Source organism: Arvicola amphibius, chromosome 8, assembly GCF_903992535.2.
Source record: "Arvicola amphibius chromosome 8, mArvAmp1.2, whole genome shotgun sequence".
In the NCBI taxonomy this organism is placed as follows: domain Eukaryota; kingdom Metazoa; phylum Chordata; class Mammalia; order Rodentia; family Cricetidae; genus Arvicola; species Arvicola amphibius.
In genome coordinates, this window is record NC_052054.1 from 21567611 (window position 1) to 21585585 (window position 17975).

At 39.7% G+C, this 17975-nt stretch overlaps 1 protein-coding gene across 7 annotated transcripts in view; it reads right to left on the minus strand.

Annotated features, from left to right (window-relative positions):
- The window catches only part of Utrn (utrophin), a 498374-nt gene that overhangs the window by 225197 nt on the left and 255202 nt on the right, over window positions 1–17975 (minus strand). For all 7 annotated transcript variants that reach the window (XM_038338349.1, XM_038338350.1, XM_038338351.1 and 4 more), the window contains one exon: window positions 16963–17152. In XM_038338349.1, coding sequence (XP_038194277.1) covers window positions 16963–17152 — 190 coding nt within the window. The remainder of the gene's footprint in view (window positions 1–16962; window positions 17153–17975) is intronic.

Genomic DNA, 17975 nt, shown 5'->3' on the forward strand with positions numbered 1-17975 from the left:
ACATCTGATTTCAACTTCTAGCTACCACACATACAAGCACAGCTATGTACATGTACCTAAACACATATGTGCACATGAAAAATACACACAGAGACAGACAGACACACATACTCCCCAAAACCTAATAATTTTTTTTCAAAAATGTTATCTATGTTTGACTCTCTCTAATATTCACAAGCATTTTCAAAATGAATTAGATTTCAGTGATTTGGGGGAGTCAAACACACAGTTGGAAATCAAATGTCTAGTTTAATATTATTATAATAAACATTTTAATGGATAAACTCTGGTAAAGAAATGTGTCAGCCCCCAGGATTCAGTCAACATACTTTTATGTTCTTGGTATTTACTTGTTCAATTAGATAATCCCAGAATTCTCTGCTTCACTAAAATTCTACCTATTCCTCAAGATTCATATTAGATGTTTCCTTTTCTCTAAATACTTCTGTCATTTCAGGCAAAATTTCTTGTCTTTAGTTTTCACACACTCTCTATGTCATATCCCATTTAAGCTCTGTAGTGTTTTGGTCCTTAACATTCCAATCTGGGTGAAAATATGTGGTCGTATACTTAGACAAATGGGGATGGAGGTTAACCTAACAACTTTATAAAACAGTTTTAATTGATACTTATGTCTGAGACCATATTAAAAATTCAGCATCTTCACTGGGAGTGATCATGTGTCTTAGTTAGGGTTTCCATTGCTAAGAAGAGACCCCATAACCAAGCAACACTTATAAAGGAAAACATTTAGTTGGGGTGGCAGCTTGCAGTTCAGAGGTTCAGTCCATTATCATCATGGTGAGGCATGGCGGCATCCAGGCAGACATGGTGCAGGAGAAGTAGCTGAAAGTCCTACATCTCGCAAGGAGCAGGAAGTAGACTGTGTGCCACACTGAGGAAAGCTTGAGCAAAAGAGACCTCAAAGTCCACCCCCAGAATGACACATTTCCTCCAACAAGGCCACACTTACTTCAACTAGGCCACACCTCCTAATAATGCCTTTGGGGGTCATTTTCCTTCAACCACCATTGCATGTAAACAAGCAATATTGACTTTATGTATGAGAGCCTTTAAAAGTTTTTCACTTTTAGTGCAGTTGTTATATTCTACAAAAGTATTCTGAAAATAATCAAGATAAGTTCAGTGACTCCAGAGCAGGTCCACCAGACAGTAGTTTCCTACGACAATGGGAGCAACAAATAAGCATCACACCACATTTGAGGGCTTGGATAAATTATGGCAAATTGAAGTCACTCAATAGAATTTCATTTATGCCACTGAAAATGACAATGTAAGAAATATTTATTGACACATAGGGGAAAGCATTCATAACATATAAAGACTAAAAGGCAAGCTATAATACAGAGAGGAAATCACTAGTGTAAACAACTGACAACTATACCTGCCTTGCTTGCATATCAAACCAAGACTTGGATATGCCTGTCCCTTTTGCACTGGACAGGGGTACAGGTACTGTGATCCTTATGGATTCTGAGTTCAAAATACATACTAAAAATGTTCTCAGTCTAAACAAGTTCTTTTGTTCTCCTCCTCTAACTTCTATAAAGTTTGCCATTTTATAAATAGAATTTCTCATTTTATAAACTTCACAAAATTAACAAGAGCATTTGCTAAAAACCTACCAATAAGAAGTCAGACATGGTGGCATATGACTGTAGACCCAGCTCTTAGGAGGCAAAGCTGGCAGGATTATTCCAGGAATGAGCCCATCCCAGGCTAAGCAGTGAGTGCCACGCCATCACAGGCTACACAGTGAGTTCCAGGCCAGTCTGAGCTCCAGGCATTATAGATTATGTAAAATGAGACTATGCCTCAAAATTAATTAATAAATCAAAAAGAGAAGCTAACTTTAATAGTACACTTATGCCAAGAAAATGAAACCCAAGGGCTTAGTCAAAAACATGTGATATCAAATGTATTAATTCTTAAAAATATTGATAAATGTATTTTGAAAATTATTATTTCTCTCCATTCTCTTCTAAGTAAACATGTATTCTTCTACAATGGACACAGGACAAGAGATGTCTTTCCTGGATTTGGTTAAAGTAGAACAGAGCTTCTTAATAAAATAATCTAAATCAGTGGCATGCAGCTGTATTGTGGGCTTTGAAGATTACAGGCACCAAAGAAACTGCAAAGCCAGAGGGACCCTCAAAATAGGGAAATGAATATTCTACAGGACTCGCACCAAAAGACCATTGGTAAAGGGAAGACTTGGCTGGGATTTCCACAAACAGAGCTCTAAACTCCCCCTCTTCATTACTCTTTCCTCATTCTCTATACAGAGTGGTGGTGCAGGGTAGCCTTGCCTAGGATGCCCACACTCCAGAACACTGGTGTACGGTACCCTTGTCTAGAATGCCTAGATATCATCTCAGGAGGTCAGATTCCACAAATGAATCTTTTAGAGACATTCCCTAGGTCATTATGCTGTGGACTTCCTTACTAGGACTTGGGGGTTCCTTTAGTGTTAGTAGAGACAGCCAGGACAGTAACACCACCACACACAGACACACGAGGTTGTGGACAAACTCCCTACATCATCTCCCTTGACCTATGAATACCCAGCCTGTGAATCTTAATATCTCAGAGATAATCAGAGAGATTAATTCTAAGAGAACTGAGATGCGGACCCAGTCAGCGCCTTATCAAGGTGACACGTAAGTGGTCAACGACCAGGCCAGTACACAGTCTTATTCTGGCCTAGCAGAAACTCCTTGACTAACTGCAACTCTTCAAAAAAGTCTGTAATTACTACTAGTGATTACAAAAAAAAAAAAAAAAAAAAAAAAACTAGTTGTGGCTCTGTTGGGCTCTAACCCTAGTGCTCCAGAAGCTGAGGCAGGAGGATGCTGAGCTGGAGGTCTTATGGGGCTACATATCTACAGAAGACCTCAAGAAACAAGCTCCGTGGGTAAGACCACACGGTGCTCTTTCGGGACTGACGGCAGTTTGAGTCCTAGCACCATGTTAATCAGCTCACAACTGCCTGTAACTCCACTCCAGGGGATCCAAATCTGGTTTCAAAGGGCACGTCCACTCACGTACATCACTCCAGGCAACACGCGTAGGTCATATACACCTAAATAAAATAAAAATCAGTCCTTTTAAATTTTTTTTAAATAAAACAATCGTAATGTGAAAAGAAAGCCTTTAAAATGACTGAGAAGAACTAAAGTGGATTGCTAGGATCTACAGGGCCAATGTGCCGCCTCGCTTCACAGTGAGCATTTGTATTTGGTACATGAGAATCACTGACTTTCCAGAAAGAGGAACTGCCTCACTAAAAAAGGTATACCGCAGCTGACTTCTTTCCATTTATCTTTGAAAGGGGCTATTATGTGCCTTAAATATGATGATAAAAACTACATTTGGGTATGGAGAAGTAGGCTCGGTGAATAGATAATTCAATACTTGTGGTATTGCGACTCAAACCAAACTAAATTATGAATCAAAAACCAGAACCAACGATATCAATTTGCATTAAAATGAGCCAATCCATCCTTTGTACGAAGATGAGAAAGGAATCCATTAGAAAAAAAAAACATATAGAAACTAGAAACAAAAGAATTCCTTGGCCTTGGATAGCCAAAATTAGATGCTGAAATAGTTTCAGAAATAATGTAGTTCATTGTTTTTTAACTTCAAGATGAAAACAAGTACTGAGACATCGCCCAAACTGTCAGTAGTAAACACGTCTAGGGGTGTGTTTGCTTGCTGGCGTAGTGAGAAGGCATGGCAGTAGTAACTGAAAGGAAGCCTAGCAACGGCTTAGGCTACCTTCTTTCTTTCCTTTTGAACTGTGCAGTTCCTGGTAGCTCAGGATAACCCCAGGAATGACCTGAAATGAAATGCAGAGAGATGCTGGATATGGAAACAGAAAAACTGTGAACTGTACCAATTGGAACAGATACTGGCCAAGCATCTCCTGCCCTGGTCCTTCACTATGGAGTTACAGGAGCTTTCTTCTCCCGTTGTTAAATGGAACCAATGACAATACTCTTTGCCAGATAGGTAGGTAGGTAGATAGATAGATAGATAGATAGATAGATAGATAGATAGATAGATAGATAGATAGATAGATAGATAGATAGATAATAGATATAGATGATAGATAGATAGATAGATAGATAGATAGATAGATAGATAGATAGATAGATAGATAGATAGAGATAGATAGATAAATGATAGACATAATATATACTTAAAGATATATGTTAATACTATCTTAGAAAATACATGAGACCTTTAAAATACTATAAATTAAGCATCTTATCACTGTTTTATTAGACATTTTCTCATGGGGCCTGGGAGTGTTGCTTTGTTGACATTGTTAGTTTGTTTTGTTTTTGCCAACAATTTTTTTCCTAATCCTCTTACAATGGGAGAAAAATACAGGTGCCATAAATGTGGGCTGTGACCGTAGCTCCCTAGACAAAGTGCTCGACTCAAGCTTGAATCTCAGAAACCACATAAAAATGTCTGGCTGGTATGGTGGTGTGTGCATGCTCTCTTTGTAGTCCCAGTGCTGGGAAAGGCAAAGCAGAAGTCAGCCCTGGAGCTCACTGGCCAGTCAGTCTAGACAGATTCGGGAGGTTCAAGCCAATGAAGATCCAAAAGAGATGGCAACCTCTGAGGATGATGATACCCATGGTTGTCTACCAAGCTCTATGGTAAATGTGCACAGCATTCATTAGGAGAAGAAGAAACAGCAGCAGTGGAGAAGGAGGAGGAGGTGCCCACTGTGAAAACCAACATCTCCCAACAAATGCTGGGGACTGACCCTAGCGCCTGACATACACAAATGCTCTAGGCAAATGCTCTACTTGAGCTGTCCACGTGGCCTTCATGCTTTAACGCTTCATTGCGAGACAGAATCTCACTAAGACACACAACCTGACCTTCAACTTACTTTATATCCCCCACAGGCTTTGAACTTGCAACCTTCCAGCCTCAGTTTCTGATTAGCTGAGATTACAGGAGCTATACCCCTGGGCCTGACCTAACTACTGACTCGCTTTACATCCTTCCAGAACTTTGTTCTGGCTTTATCACGCCATGATGTCCCACCAGCCGTTATTTATTAAGCATTAAAAAGCATCATCTGCTTCTGTAAGGGAGTTTTGTTACAAATCAATCTCCTAGAACTTCACGGAACTGAACAAACTAGAAAAAGAAAAATGGAAAGCAACCCCTCGGCCACACTTCGCTTCCTTTGCGGTTTCAATTATTTGGACTCATTTACCTTGTCCAAAAATGAACCAACTTTGTGCAAGTGAGAAGCTGCAGTGGCGTGACATTTTCTGTATTCTTTTATCTCTATGGCGGGAGCTCTGCTAATTGCTTAATTTCGAGAGCTAAATATAAACAACCAACCACACTGAGTGATACCAGCAGGGCTCCGCCAAGAGGGAAAAGGAAACAGTTGATGTGTGTAGCTTTCATAGCCATACATACAGGCTGGAAATTTCCATTCGATCCTTAATAAATTGCACCCCAAAGAAAACACAAGTCATCAATCTTTTAGTCACAATGATGAAATAACATTTGGAAATGCGTACCCACATCCAGAGTGCTATGCCAGCTCTCTTCTCAGAAGGACTTTGTGTTTGCTCCTGATCATACAAGCATCACCCATCTGGAGTTCCAAATAGCATTTCGGTTCTTAAAAAACCATTTAACATGTAACTTTGTGAGTGCTGTTATTTTTTAACCATACAAAAGCATTATATTAGATCGTAAGCAAAGTCATTGGTAAGATGAGTTTTCTGATTAACAACGTGTTAATACTTAATTAGGTAACTAAAAAAAAATAATTCTGATACTCACATAGACTTGAGGAATAATGGGAAAAACAAAAGACAGGGACCATCTACATTGTTGCTCCTTTGGGAAGCCACATGACAAACATGTGACAGTTCAGGTAGCAATGAAGGTCCTTGTTTAAGCCTTATCGGTAATCTCTACCTCAGCAGGGGCTGCAGAAGACAAAGTTAAAGAAGTACTCCACCCGGGAGTTCCTACAACTCCGATGAGACAGCACAGAGAGCCAGTGACACAGGAGAATCAATGGGAACCCTTCTGCATGAGCCATTTCCCTCCAGGGCATCTCAGCCTTCCTAGGTCTTCTGAACTGTCCAACCCCCTATCTGCTCACGAAACCAAGAAGGGACAATTCTTCTTCTGATCAAAGGGACCAAGATTAGGGTGTCTGCTTTCTGTGGTTCAAGAAATGCATGCACGGTTTGGTTATGGACGGAAACTGAGAGAGCTTGATACTTGGTCTTTTAATACCACTCTCGTAATGTTCAGCGGCGCTCGAGCCAAGCTTCAGTGCCCAGAAACGCTTCGGTATTTAGCTATCCAAAGAGAGCAATGCACCCCACCTGAAACGTGGGTGGAGGAATGTTTGAGAGTAAAACCTGTAAGGCTTATTTTTAAATGTACCACTGCATTCGGCATGTTTTTAAAGAACACATACCCTCAACCTTAAATGAACCTCACACCACCGTACACATGACAGACCACATGTGAACGTAAAAGTCATTTCAAACACTGAGAGACGCGATGTCTACAGGCTTACATAGTTACCTGCTGCACAAGTACCCACAAGTCTCTGTGTGGTCCACACTCATGAACATATGTAGAAGTGGGGTAAGAAGACACTGATGCTGTTTATATATCACTCATCTCCCCTGATTTTTCAAGCCATCGTTTTACCCTGCCAGTAAACCCCCAGACACCAAATGGTGGGGGAATAACTCATAGACAGGAGGGGGCGGTAAGAAGACAATATTGGACATAGGAACAAATCAACACTATGATTCTTACCATGACATATGTGCATAATTTTGAATTAATAATATACAGCTGGATGCTTAAAATATTTTAATTGATAGAAGACACATGACAAAATGTTTGGAGACAAAATTATTTTAGTTAAACTAGTTTGCATACATATGCCGGCAGCATAAAACTTATGAAACCAAATCAAAAAAATTTTAAATGCTTAAGCCATGAAGAACTTAATTTTTAATACTAATTATTTTTCCAATTTTTTATATTGACTCATACACCAATCTATTTTATAAGAATCTACTTTTTTACCATGTCAGTGATTAAGTATACCATTAAAAGCAGCACTAAAGAGGTAGAAGGCTTACAAAATTGCTTTCTGACTCAACATAATTGCAATCAGCTTTCACTCCAAAGATTTAATGAAATAAAATAGGCCAAAATAATCACAAAATGAAAACAAAGTCAATATCATTCTTAAAAGTCACTTACATCCAGCTTTTGCTTCCTCTGTGTTCTAAGAGACGAAAAATTAAATTTGGAGTCATTAATGTTTTAAAGAAGCTATGATCTAAGCCAAATCAGGAAAAATTAGCATCCAGTATGGGGCGGCTTTAGGTCATCAGGGGCAATTTGAATGCTGCTAATTATATCTCAAGTCAGCAGTCCTTGGGTTTCAGTTTCTTCCCCACATTTTATAGGGATTGTATAACCAGCAAGAAATGTTTTTCAAGGTAAAAAATGTAAGCGCATGTATAACCGGGTTGGGGAGAGGTAACTCAGCCCAAGGCCCCCTCATTCCAATCTCTTCCCCTCTTTGACATAGATAGGGGGGAAAAATGCACAAAATGAGAACATTTTGCACAAATTCCCACCTGTTTTGCACTTACATTTTCTTCTAACACTCAAGCAAAGTATGAAAACAAGAAAAAAAAAATGAAGTGCCTCTGAGCGGAAGTTTTCTAGATGGCAGATATTCCATACAACAGGCAAAGGAAAGAAGAGAAGGGGCAAGAGAAAGGGTAGTCAGACGCCGGATTTCAAAATGCCAAGACGAACTCAAAATAGTCTCTTTTCCTTGGGCGATGCAATACTCGTCTCCTTTTTAATTTTTAAGTCTTTACATGTACTTAAAATAGATTCTCCCTGTATTTTTATGACAAAACTCTGAAGAACCGGTTTAACGGTTCCTTTCTAAAAAAAACCAAAAAAACCAAAAACTAAATTTAGAGAATGTCGGAGATACAGGGGAAATAGCCATGATAAAACCTTTGCTATCTAAAAGAGAACTTGGGGTCATAAAGCATACAAACAGCACAGCTAGTGAAACACCTAGCACGACAGCGCCTTGAATGACTAAAATACAACTAAGTATAGCCAGTAGACATAACACTCGGTCATTCATTGATAAGGGCAATTGACATTGAATTCTGTAACTAAAACTTATATTTACAATGATATGAATTAGGGTCCCTTTGCCAAGTATAATAAGACAAACAAAATATACCTGTTCATTTATTCATAGCAATCACCACCATGCCACTTCCCTGTCTGGAGTCCCCCAAATCTCATATATCACTGCCTTACATTGACACCTACTGGAAAGTACTGGAACTGTGTGTCTCCCATTGCAGTATCTGAGCAGTAGCTAAGCTCGCATATGTATTGAGAATATATGAAAGATAAATTTCACTTGCAAATAAGACAACTTCAGATTTCCAGAAAGCGACACTATTCCTGAATATTTAAATTCTAAGGCATCTTTGAGAAATTATAAATCTCAATAAAACTTCCCAAAGAAGGTCTCTGTTGTGAGCAAACTTCTCGGGATTTCAGTAACTTGACAAGAGCTTATGCAGGATCTTATCATGAAACTAGTCAGGAGCTTTCTTCAGCACCTGAAGTTTGTTTTGTGCATAGAACTAAGCTCATCCCGTGGCCATGACTCAAAAAACCCTCTGCTTTGATGAAAGTAGTTATGGAAATAGATGAGAAAAATGACCCAGCTTGTTTATTTTTTAATGCTATATGAATTTATACTCTCAGCTTTTTAAAAAGTAACATGTGTTAATTATTCAAATATTTATATTGATGGTTAAAAATAAAATAATAAAACACATTAGCGAATGAGTTTTTCTTCTCTATTATCAAGACTGGGTTTTGGTAGAAAATGTAAATGCGTTAATAAAACACAATGATTCTTTGAAACAGTTGAAATCACAGCGTACCCAACAGATAGTTGTGTACCTTTACAACTGAGTTAGTAAGTTGGATCAAGTTTTAAATAATACAAATGAAAATAGCACTACGTATTTCATCAAAGCATGTCTCACTACCTAAATCTATTCCTAAAATTATATTTAAAAAACTACATTTCTGAACAGAGATACATTAAACTAAACTGTAAGACAAAACAATGTTATAAAATCAAATAAACAGAATACAGCTTCCCAGCCCCCATCTATAGCCATACAGGCAGAGTCTAAGTACTCGGACACAACAAATATTATATCATCAGAAAAATAGCATCCTAAGGGCAGGTTTTCCAAGTACAGATCAGTGGCATTTTAAAGAACAGTGAGATACCTCCTTCAGATGTGTACTAAGAATTTTATATGGAGAAAACATGTTATTGTATAGATGTAAAAATTAATGTCTGCTATAATCTTCAATTATATCATCTTATTTTTATAAAAGTAATGAGGCAGTATGAACACTGAGTAACATAAAACCACGGGCAACAACAAATACTAACCCAAGACAACACAGAAGGCTTGGGTTTAGAAAGAATGACACTGTATTATTCCAAACATATCACCGTTAAATGTGTTACACCCTAAAACCCTACTTAACCCACCTGTCCACAGAGAATGGAGTTCTTCAACTTTAACAACAGCATGAGAAGACTCAAAGAATACAAGAAATGTTTATGATGGGGCTGACCCTGTCTTTAAAATGGGCATTACTTTTTTTAATTGGACAAAAAAATCAACTATAAAAAGATGAACATGTTAAGCAATCTGTTGAAAGATCATTTCAAGCTCTCTGCTTGATTTTGATGGGGTTTAACATCGGATTAATGTGCCAATAAATATTAAGATATTGCAACGTACCCCAGAGGTAACAGGTCTTAACGAAAAGAGTTTGTCATGTTTTCTCCAAACAGCCCGTCTCAGAATACAAGATTGGGAATGGTAAACTAAAATATGCACAAGACAGCACTTGTTTTAGAGGCTCAAACAATTTCTAATGAATCAATTCCTCTTAACAGCTTACACGATCAGTAACCAGGAAAGGGAGTTTTTTTTTTTTCTTTCCTTCCTAAGACCCAGAAAGAGGAGCATTTCCTAGCCAGGCAACAGTGGATTCGTTAGACACCCAACTGACTCCCTATTTCCAATCAGTTACCTTACACAGCTTCTGGTAGCGCGGAGAGGAAACAGCCATCCTTTGTAAACGATGTAACAAAACCACAACTTTCTGCAGAGACGTTCTCACCACGGCCATCATTTTAAGTTTACCACACTTCTGAAGACTCCTCAGAATTTGCATTATAAATGAAGAGCAGCGAGCATTTCCTCCCGGTCACTGGACAATGATTTGCCAATTCTCTGAGCATGCTCGTTTCCAGAAAAGCATTTGAAAGATACAAGGGGGGGGGGGGGGGAATTGGGGGGGGTTAAGGTTCTGGAGAAAAGGAGGCTGGGATTCCGTCAACTTCTTGATTTGACAAAAACACTGACGAACGCCACCCAGACAGTCCCCAGCAGATGCTCTCAGCCAGGACCTGCTCAGCCTGGCGTGGCCAGAAATGAAGCAAGTTGCAGGGCGGCCAAGCGCTGCCGGCTGCAAGAAAGGAGAGCGCTCCGTAGCCAAGAGGATATTAAGCGAAGCACTAAAGCTGAAGATACAAAGCCGACTTCCCCTGGGGGCAGAGACTGAACGCTGCCACTGCCACGGTGCATGCCTGATAGTTGGTTTACATGAGGAGACTGAGAGGCAGTGAGCCTGGTGCTGGACCGAGGGATGCTAGCACTCCCTGCGGAACGCAGCTCAGGCTGTGCCTGTGGGATGAGTAGAAATAACGAGGAGCACGGAGGGACCTGTCTTGAAGGACCGAAGCCTCACATCCTCTGTGCCTAATAAATTATCTTGAGCCAGTCTGGCCACAGCGTCATCTAAAACAAAAACTGAATATATTTATGGAGCCGAACAGGTTTATCTAAGTCCCAAAGGCAGAGCTGAAAGGTAGGCTTCCGGGACCCTACATAGGAACAAACCGTGCCAGTAATCAGATAGGACCCTTTTAAGTGAACAGTCAAGTTAATAAAGAGAAGCCTACAATCGACTGCAGAGCATAGCCAACTCCTCCATCTCCCTCTAATTCATCATGTCATTGAGTTTGTCATGAAGCTGTTTTAATTTCATGAAGAGAAAATCCAAGATGACATATATAATGTCATATCATTATGATCATATATGATCAGTGCAGACTTGAGGTGTGTGTCTGTGTGTGTGTGGGTTTACCAATGCACGTGTGCATGTGCATATACATGTCACATGATACCAGTCTGGGTACAGTGTCTTGAAGGACCAGAGTGTCCGAGGATGGTTAAGTGACTGGGTAAAAGGGCACAGCCAGAAGGAACCCCATATGTCTCTCATTATCAAGGTCCTTCCTACCCTTACCCATCTCCCAGGGAAAACTGCCCATTCCACTCTCCCTGATGCTACGATCCTGTAAGAGAAGAGTGACATTTTCGGGAACATCTCTTCTTTTCCTTCCCCTGTCTCCTCATCCTCCATGCTAGTGTGATTTAAAAATCTTAGACTGGGTCTAACAGAGCTGGTTCATCGGGAAGTCTTCCGTGGGCTTCACTCAGCCTGTGTACAGTTTCCATCAGCTCCTTGTCGAGGATCTATACTGCCTCCTTCTGGCGAGGCTGCCAAAGCCAAAAACAGTCCATTACCATAATTTAAAATAAACTCTTAAGCAAATAGGAAGAAATAGATTAGTGCTGAGTCAGGGCCAAGAGACTGAAGGGTTAAAAATGGGGCTCCATGCTAATGGGGAAAGCGGATTTCTGAGGCGGTATATGCTCTACATCGACAGGAGATATGGCTACGCATCTCCGAGTATATAAAAAATTGATTTACAGAATGGAAATAAACAGTGCAGTATGTGACTAACAGGCAGAAGGTTTGCTATAAAAATATGAACTTACAACTTGAGCATCATTCACCAGAAATGCTTGGGATCAGGCGTGTCTGGGGCTTCAGGAGCTTTTACATTATGGAATACAGTGTTTGCATAAACGCAATGAGATATTCCAGAAGAAGGATACAAGCCTACACACAACAGTCAATGGCTTTTCACACACACCTTATGCCCCAACCCCAAGGATTATTTTTATAACACTACTAATGATTCTGTGCACAGAACAAAATGTCATGATGTGGAATTCTTCCCTGGGACAGAGGGTCAGCATTCAACAGCTTACGGATTTTAGAGTGTCTTGGTTTCAGATTGTTTTATTAGGAATGTTTCACTTGTCTAATTCCTGTCCTAGAGCCAGCAGGTGAAATGAGTGTTTACCCCACAAGCACACTGGTGGGTGCAGGGAAAGGATGTGGGAAGCTTTCTACGAGACAGAAGAGGAAAACCGGGCAAGCACAGGACAGGACGATACAAAGATGCTAAACCACAAAGTCTCCCATTCTCATACCCACTCTAGAAGGCCACAAGGACCCAGATGTTTATACAGAAAAGAATCAATGTTTTTCAAGGAAGTGATAACACTAAAATTCAGAGCTTAAATTAAAAATTCAATTAAAATAATGTTTGTCCTAGACCAGGGCTATGAAAATTAAGATGAATGTGCCAATTAATAAGTTGGTTTTAAAATCAACAACAGCTTCTCTTTAAAAAAGCAATAAATAGACAAACAAACAAATAAATAAATATAAACAAGTACGTAAATAAATAAATAGCCAGATCTGGCACCTTCTCCTGGATGCTTCTCAAACATTTCATTGCGGTTTAATCAAAAGGGGACTTGCCATCCCTTCACACTCCAAACAAGTCTGTACTCTTGCTCTGACATCTTCTCCTATGATCCCAACCTCACCCTGGACCACATGCAATCTTGGCTTTACTCCCTTCCAAACACGGCCTTAGACTCATGACCATGCTGTATCTGTAGTTACTATCACTTCTGGTGTTGTTTCTGTCACGGAGTACAAATTCGTTCCTAACACTGCTATCAGCTAGATTCCTACAGCTCAGAGACTTTAACACTTCACTATCTTGCTTAATCCCCTGTGTGATATTGCCCATCAGCAGCAGATTATACACAAAATACATAGCCAGGTGCACAAGGCCCTACATGTACTGCTCACCTCTGGAGGTGATTCTCTTTCCTTCAAGTCCCCAATATCAAGTTTTCTCATGCTGAAAAACTTCTGCCGAGAAGAAAATCCAAAACATAAATACAAGAATCCAAATGATAGCCTGTCCTTAACAGAAACTGCATGCTGCAAATCATAGGCCCAGAAAGTCTTCATCTGCTATTATGCTCCTAAGTCCTTCTTTATTAAAATATATCCAGGATCATCTTTAAACTGAACATGGTATATACTGTATATTCAGGGAATACAGCTGTGGCTTTACATTTGGTTAGCACAGACATGAATCAAATATCAGCAGTGAATATGATGTCATCTCAGAACAAATAAATGATAGATAGATAGATAGATAGATAGATAGATAGATAGATAGATAGATACATACATACATACATACATACATACATACATAGATAAGCAGACAGATGACGAGACAGAACCATCCATCCCCTGATCATACAACACAAATACACTGAAGTAATCACCACATCTTACACAGAAATCTCAGGTGGCTCACCACTATCAGTAGCTCAACGACAGCAAATTTACTTCATGATTTCAGGTCTTCTCTGGTTTCTTCACACAACTTTCATTTCTGAACAAATTTCCACTTGAAATCACTCACCCAAATAATAATAGTATACAAGACCATGGGAAAAATAAAATTTCTTTGTTTCAGAAATGCTTAGTCAAAGGTACTAAGTCTCTAGCAACCATGCACCTGTAAGGTATCAAAAACGAAGCTGTGCAAGTATTTCAGGGAGCTGTAAACTAAGAGCATCCAGGAGAGGAGCAAAAGGTGGAAGCCAGTAAACGTAAGACATCCTGAAAACAGACAAATGCACATTTATCTCCAGATAAAGAGATATCTGGCTCGGCTGTTAGCAAAGACCCTCCTTCACACGAACCCAAAGAGGCATTTTATCAACAGCCAATGATTTCTGAGAGGCGATTACTGTACGCAGTATCTTCATATTTTAGCTGGCAGCCTCTTGGCTTGTCACCATTTGCCGTAAGACAAGTAATCCCCAGCTTAGTTATTTTTACTTAAAAGATTCCTACCATTTCTATTTAAATTTATTTCTCCCATAGCTTGAATATTCATTAAATATTGAGAGGCGCTGGAGTGATAAGAATATATCCTAAGAGAAAATGTGTGAGAAAACATCATTCGACTCCGCAAAGGGTCTGTGTTCTGCTGGTGGTAGTCATTAGCAAGATTCATTTGGAACCTCCTTTCCTCCCCGTAAGTTGTTGCTTACTGGAGCGCATCATCTAAATAGCACTGAAATTAACGCCACCACATAAATATCTGTGAACATGTGTAGCTCAGACTTACAGCTGCTTAAATCGTCAAAACCAATACAGTGTGCCATTTACCCATACTGAGTGCCTACGATTGCCTCCTAGAACTCAGATGATCTCAGATTGTTTTAGTAACTCACATTGATGGTCACATTCTGAGAATGCAGAAGGTGAGACAGAAGAGCACGTTTAACGCTGATGCTTTCGTGCTCACACTCATCAACAAGCCACAAACGTAGTGTGCAGTGAATAAGACAAAAGAGCACATTTAACGCTGATGCTTTCGTGCTCACACTCATCACCAAGCCACAAACGTAGTGTGCAGTGAATAAGCGGCAGGCAAACAGACGATTCTCCTTGATATTTGCTTTTCCTTTCTTTTCTAAACTTTATTGGTGCTGGGGGGAAGGTGTCTTTGTGTATATGAGTCTGTGTACCTGTCCATCCATGAATGTGTGGGTGACAGGCTGACCTCAGATGTCTTCCTCATATACTCTGTTCTTCATTTTCTGGAACATGATCTCTTAGTTAAGCTGGAGTTTCGTTTGTGGTAGACTTGCCATCCACTGAGCCCCGGGGACCACCTGTCTCCACCCTCTTACCTACAACTTGGACTAGAGGCACAGCACAAGACCATCTGGCTACATCCACTGGGAATTTCACATGATTACAAGGGATCCAAACTCGGGTCCTTATGCCTTTGTAGCAAATGCTCTGACCACTAAGCCCCTCTTCCCAGGCTCCAACACTTCTTAATCTCACTACAAGACAGTAAAAGTCTTCACCCTTACAGGTGAATTATATATAAGTCCAGGCTTGCTTTAAAGGAGGTTTTTTTAAACTTCATTGTGTGTGTGTGTGTGTGTGTGTGTGTGTGTGTGTGTGTGTGTGTGTGTGTTTCATGTGTGCGGTGGGAGCACTGTAGTCCCAGCACTCGTGTTTTAACACTTTGAATGACAATTATTTCTAACTTAGAAAATATTTTATTCCTTTCTCATATATTACATTCCGTCCGCAGCTTCCCCTCCGTCCACTCCTCCCTTGCATGCCCCACCCCCTCTCATCTTCAGATTCACTCCTCTACCATTTTCCTTTAGAGAAGAGCAGGCCTCCCAGGGATAGCAACCGAGCATGGCATAACGAGTTACAATAAGACTAGGCACATAACCGCACAGCAAGGCTGGATGGGGCAACCCAGGAGGAAGAAAATGTTTTCAAGAGCAGGCACAAGAGTCAGCAACAACCCCACACTCTGCTGGGAGTCCCGCAAGAACCACAACTTTAAGAATAATGGTTCTAAGAAAGCCTCCAGGCCCACCTATTTGACAATATATTACAATAGGATCTTTTAGATATTTCAAAAGAAAAACATCCTCGAAGAATAGATTCAAAAATGGTTAACAGTGCTGAACTCAACTGTAGAAGTCAAGAGTCAAGTGTATTTACTCTGGATCCGCTCCTGCAACACTGTGTAAACAAGAAGAGCATCTCCATCACCAGAGAACTGTGCAACCAACTAGGGCGGGAAAAACCATGCACCAAATGGCAATGGAAGGCATGTCCATCATTATCAGGATGGACTACCAGGAAACGGTAGTTAACATGATGAATCCATGTGTTTGCAAGCAATTCCCAGCATAAAAAAGGAATGCGATTCACAGCTGTGGCACACAGGAGACACCCCCGTGGAAAGAACTTTTGAACTAAGTTGTAGTTGAGAAGGTTTATCTGCGATTTACAAGAAGAGGTAAATCCACATAGTCAAAATAAGGGAAGGAGACTCAAGAGCGCAGAAGTGCCAGTACTTGGAGTTCGCAGAGAGATTTTGGCATACTTCATAAAATTTCACGCAAATTTGTTTTAAAGAAAAGCTTTAATATTATCAGATTTCTTAGAATGAGATTTGAACCTCAGACTATGTATGTAATCATGGTAATAAAGAAAATATTATGCCTTTGCACCTAAGAGCTCTGGCTCTAAATGAGTCACAGAGATTAGAAGTTTCTACTGCAAGTACTTATAGTAAGTGTATTACAAATAAAGCAAACATTCTATCTATTTATAGTAAATATAATAATAATATAATACCTTATAATAATTCCCCATTCATATGAAGGGGAAATGCCCTTATAATTTTGTATTCAATAACACCGACAGTACAAGAGCTTAAAATGACAGAAAACCAAGCAACCTGGAGTCTCCACCTCTAAATACTCAATCAATACTTCCATAAAACAAGGTGGATCTTTACTCTGAAATTAAGTATAAAAGTTTCCTGTAGATCATCTCCAAGAAGTCAGTTATTCAGAGGACAGCATGGGTTCTGTAACTGAATGACTGGACAGCCTCACCTTGGAACAGTAAGCAATGTCCACACAGGTGGACACGTGGGTTCAGTAGGGGATTGTCGCCTGTGACTTCCCACACACTTACCAGCATCTGCTGTCTGAGCTGCCTGGCCAGGATGCTGTCCTGAAGAGCATTCTCCCGCTGAGAGGCATCTGCCAACACATTCACTGTGGTTTCTGCTTCCTGAAGCCACTTAATCAAGTTCTCCAAGTCTCTACGAGAAGTCTGCACTGTCCGCAGTTCGGTCTCCAAGGCACTCTGTCTGTCAGTGATGCTAAAAGAAACAATGTGGCAGATACAGTTCTGTGACTTACAAGGTAACATCACACATTACCTGTATGTAAAACAAAATTAGCATTTAGCCTCAGAGGAACTGCCACCCTTTGAGCCATCAAAAGTAACTCTGTGGTTTCTTCATCTGTGGGTACCCTTAAGGAAATCTTAAGTGATTTGTGAGATACAAATACAGAAACCTAGAAATATTAACAAAGCACACCCATACCATCAAATAATTAGGACTGCATTTTATATATCATATTTGTACATTAATATAGTCTCGTAGATTTATACCTTATCTATGGCCTGCTATAAAAAAGATGTCAATTAAAATGCAATATCAATACATGTTCATATATCACTGACTGAATGGGAAGGAGCAAATCAAAAGAAATATTTAAGATTTAAATATTTAGTAAATGTAAGGGCTAATGTGTGCAGCTCAAAGATAAAGCCCTTGCCTAATATTTACAAGGCCCTGGGCACAATCCCTAACACTACAGAGACAATAATAACTTTTGGCACTTACTAATAATCCAAGTAAATACAAGTTGATTTAATAATATTTGATTTAATACAGTTAATACCATAATAATATTTAGTAATATTAATTTAATATTTAATAATATTTAGAAGACACTGGACAATAAACTTTTACGAATGTTTCATTAGTTCTACATCAAAACTAGAGCACTAGGAGTTACTCAAATTGGAAAAGACATATACTTGTATAGTCAACATTAAAAACATAATATACCTCAAAGCTTCTCAGACAAATTGGTTTTTAAAATAGGTGATGGGCTGGAAAGATGGACCGATCC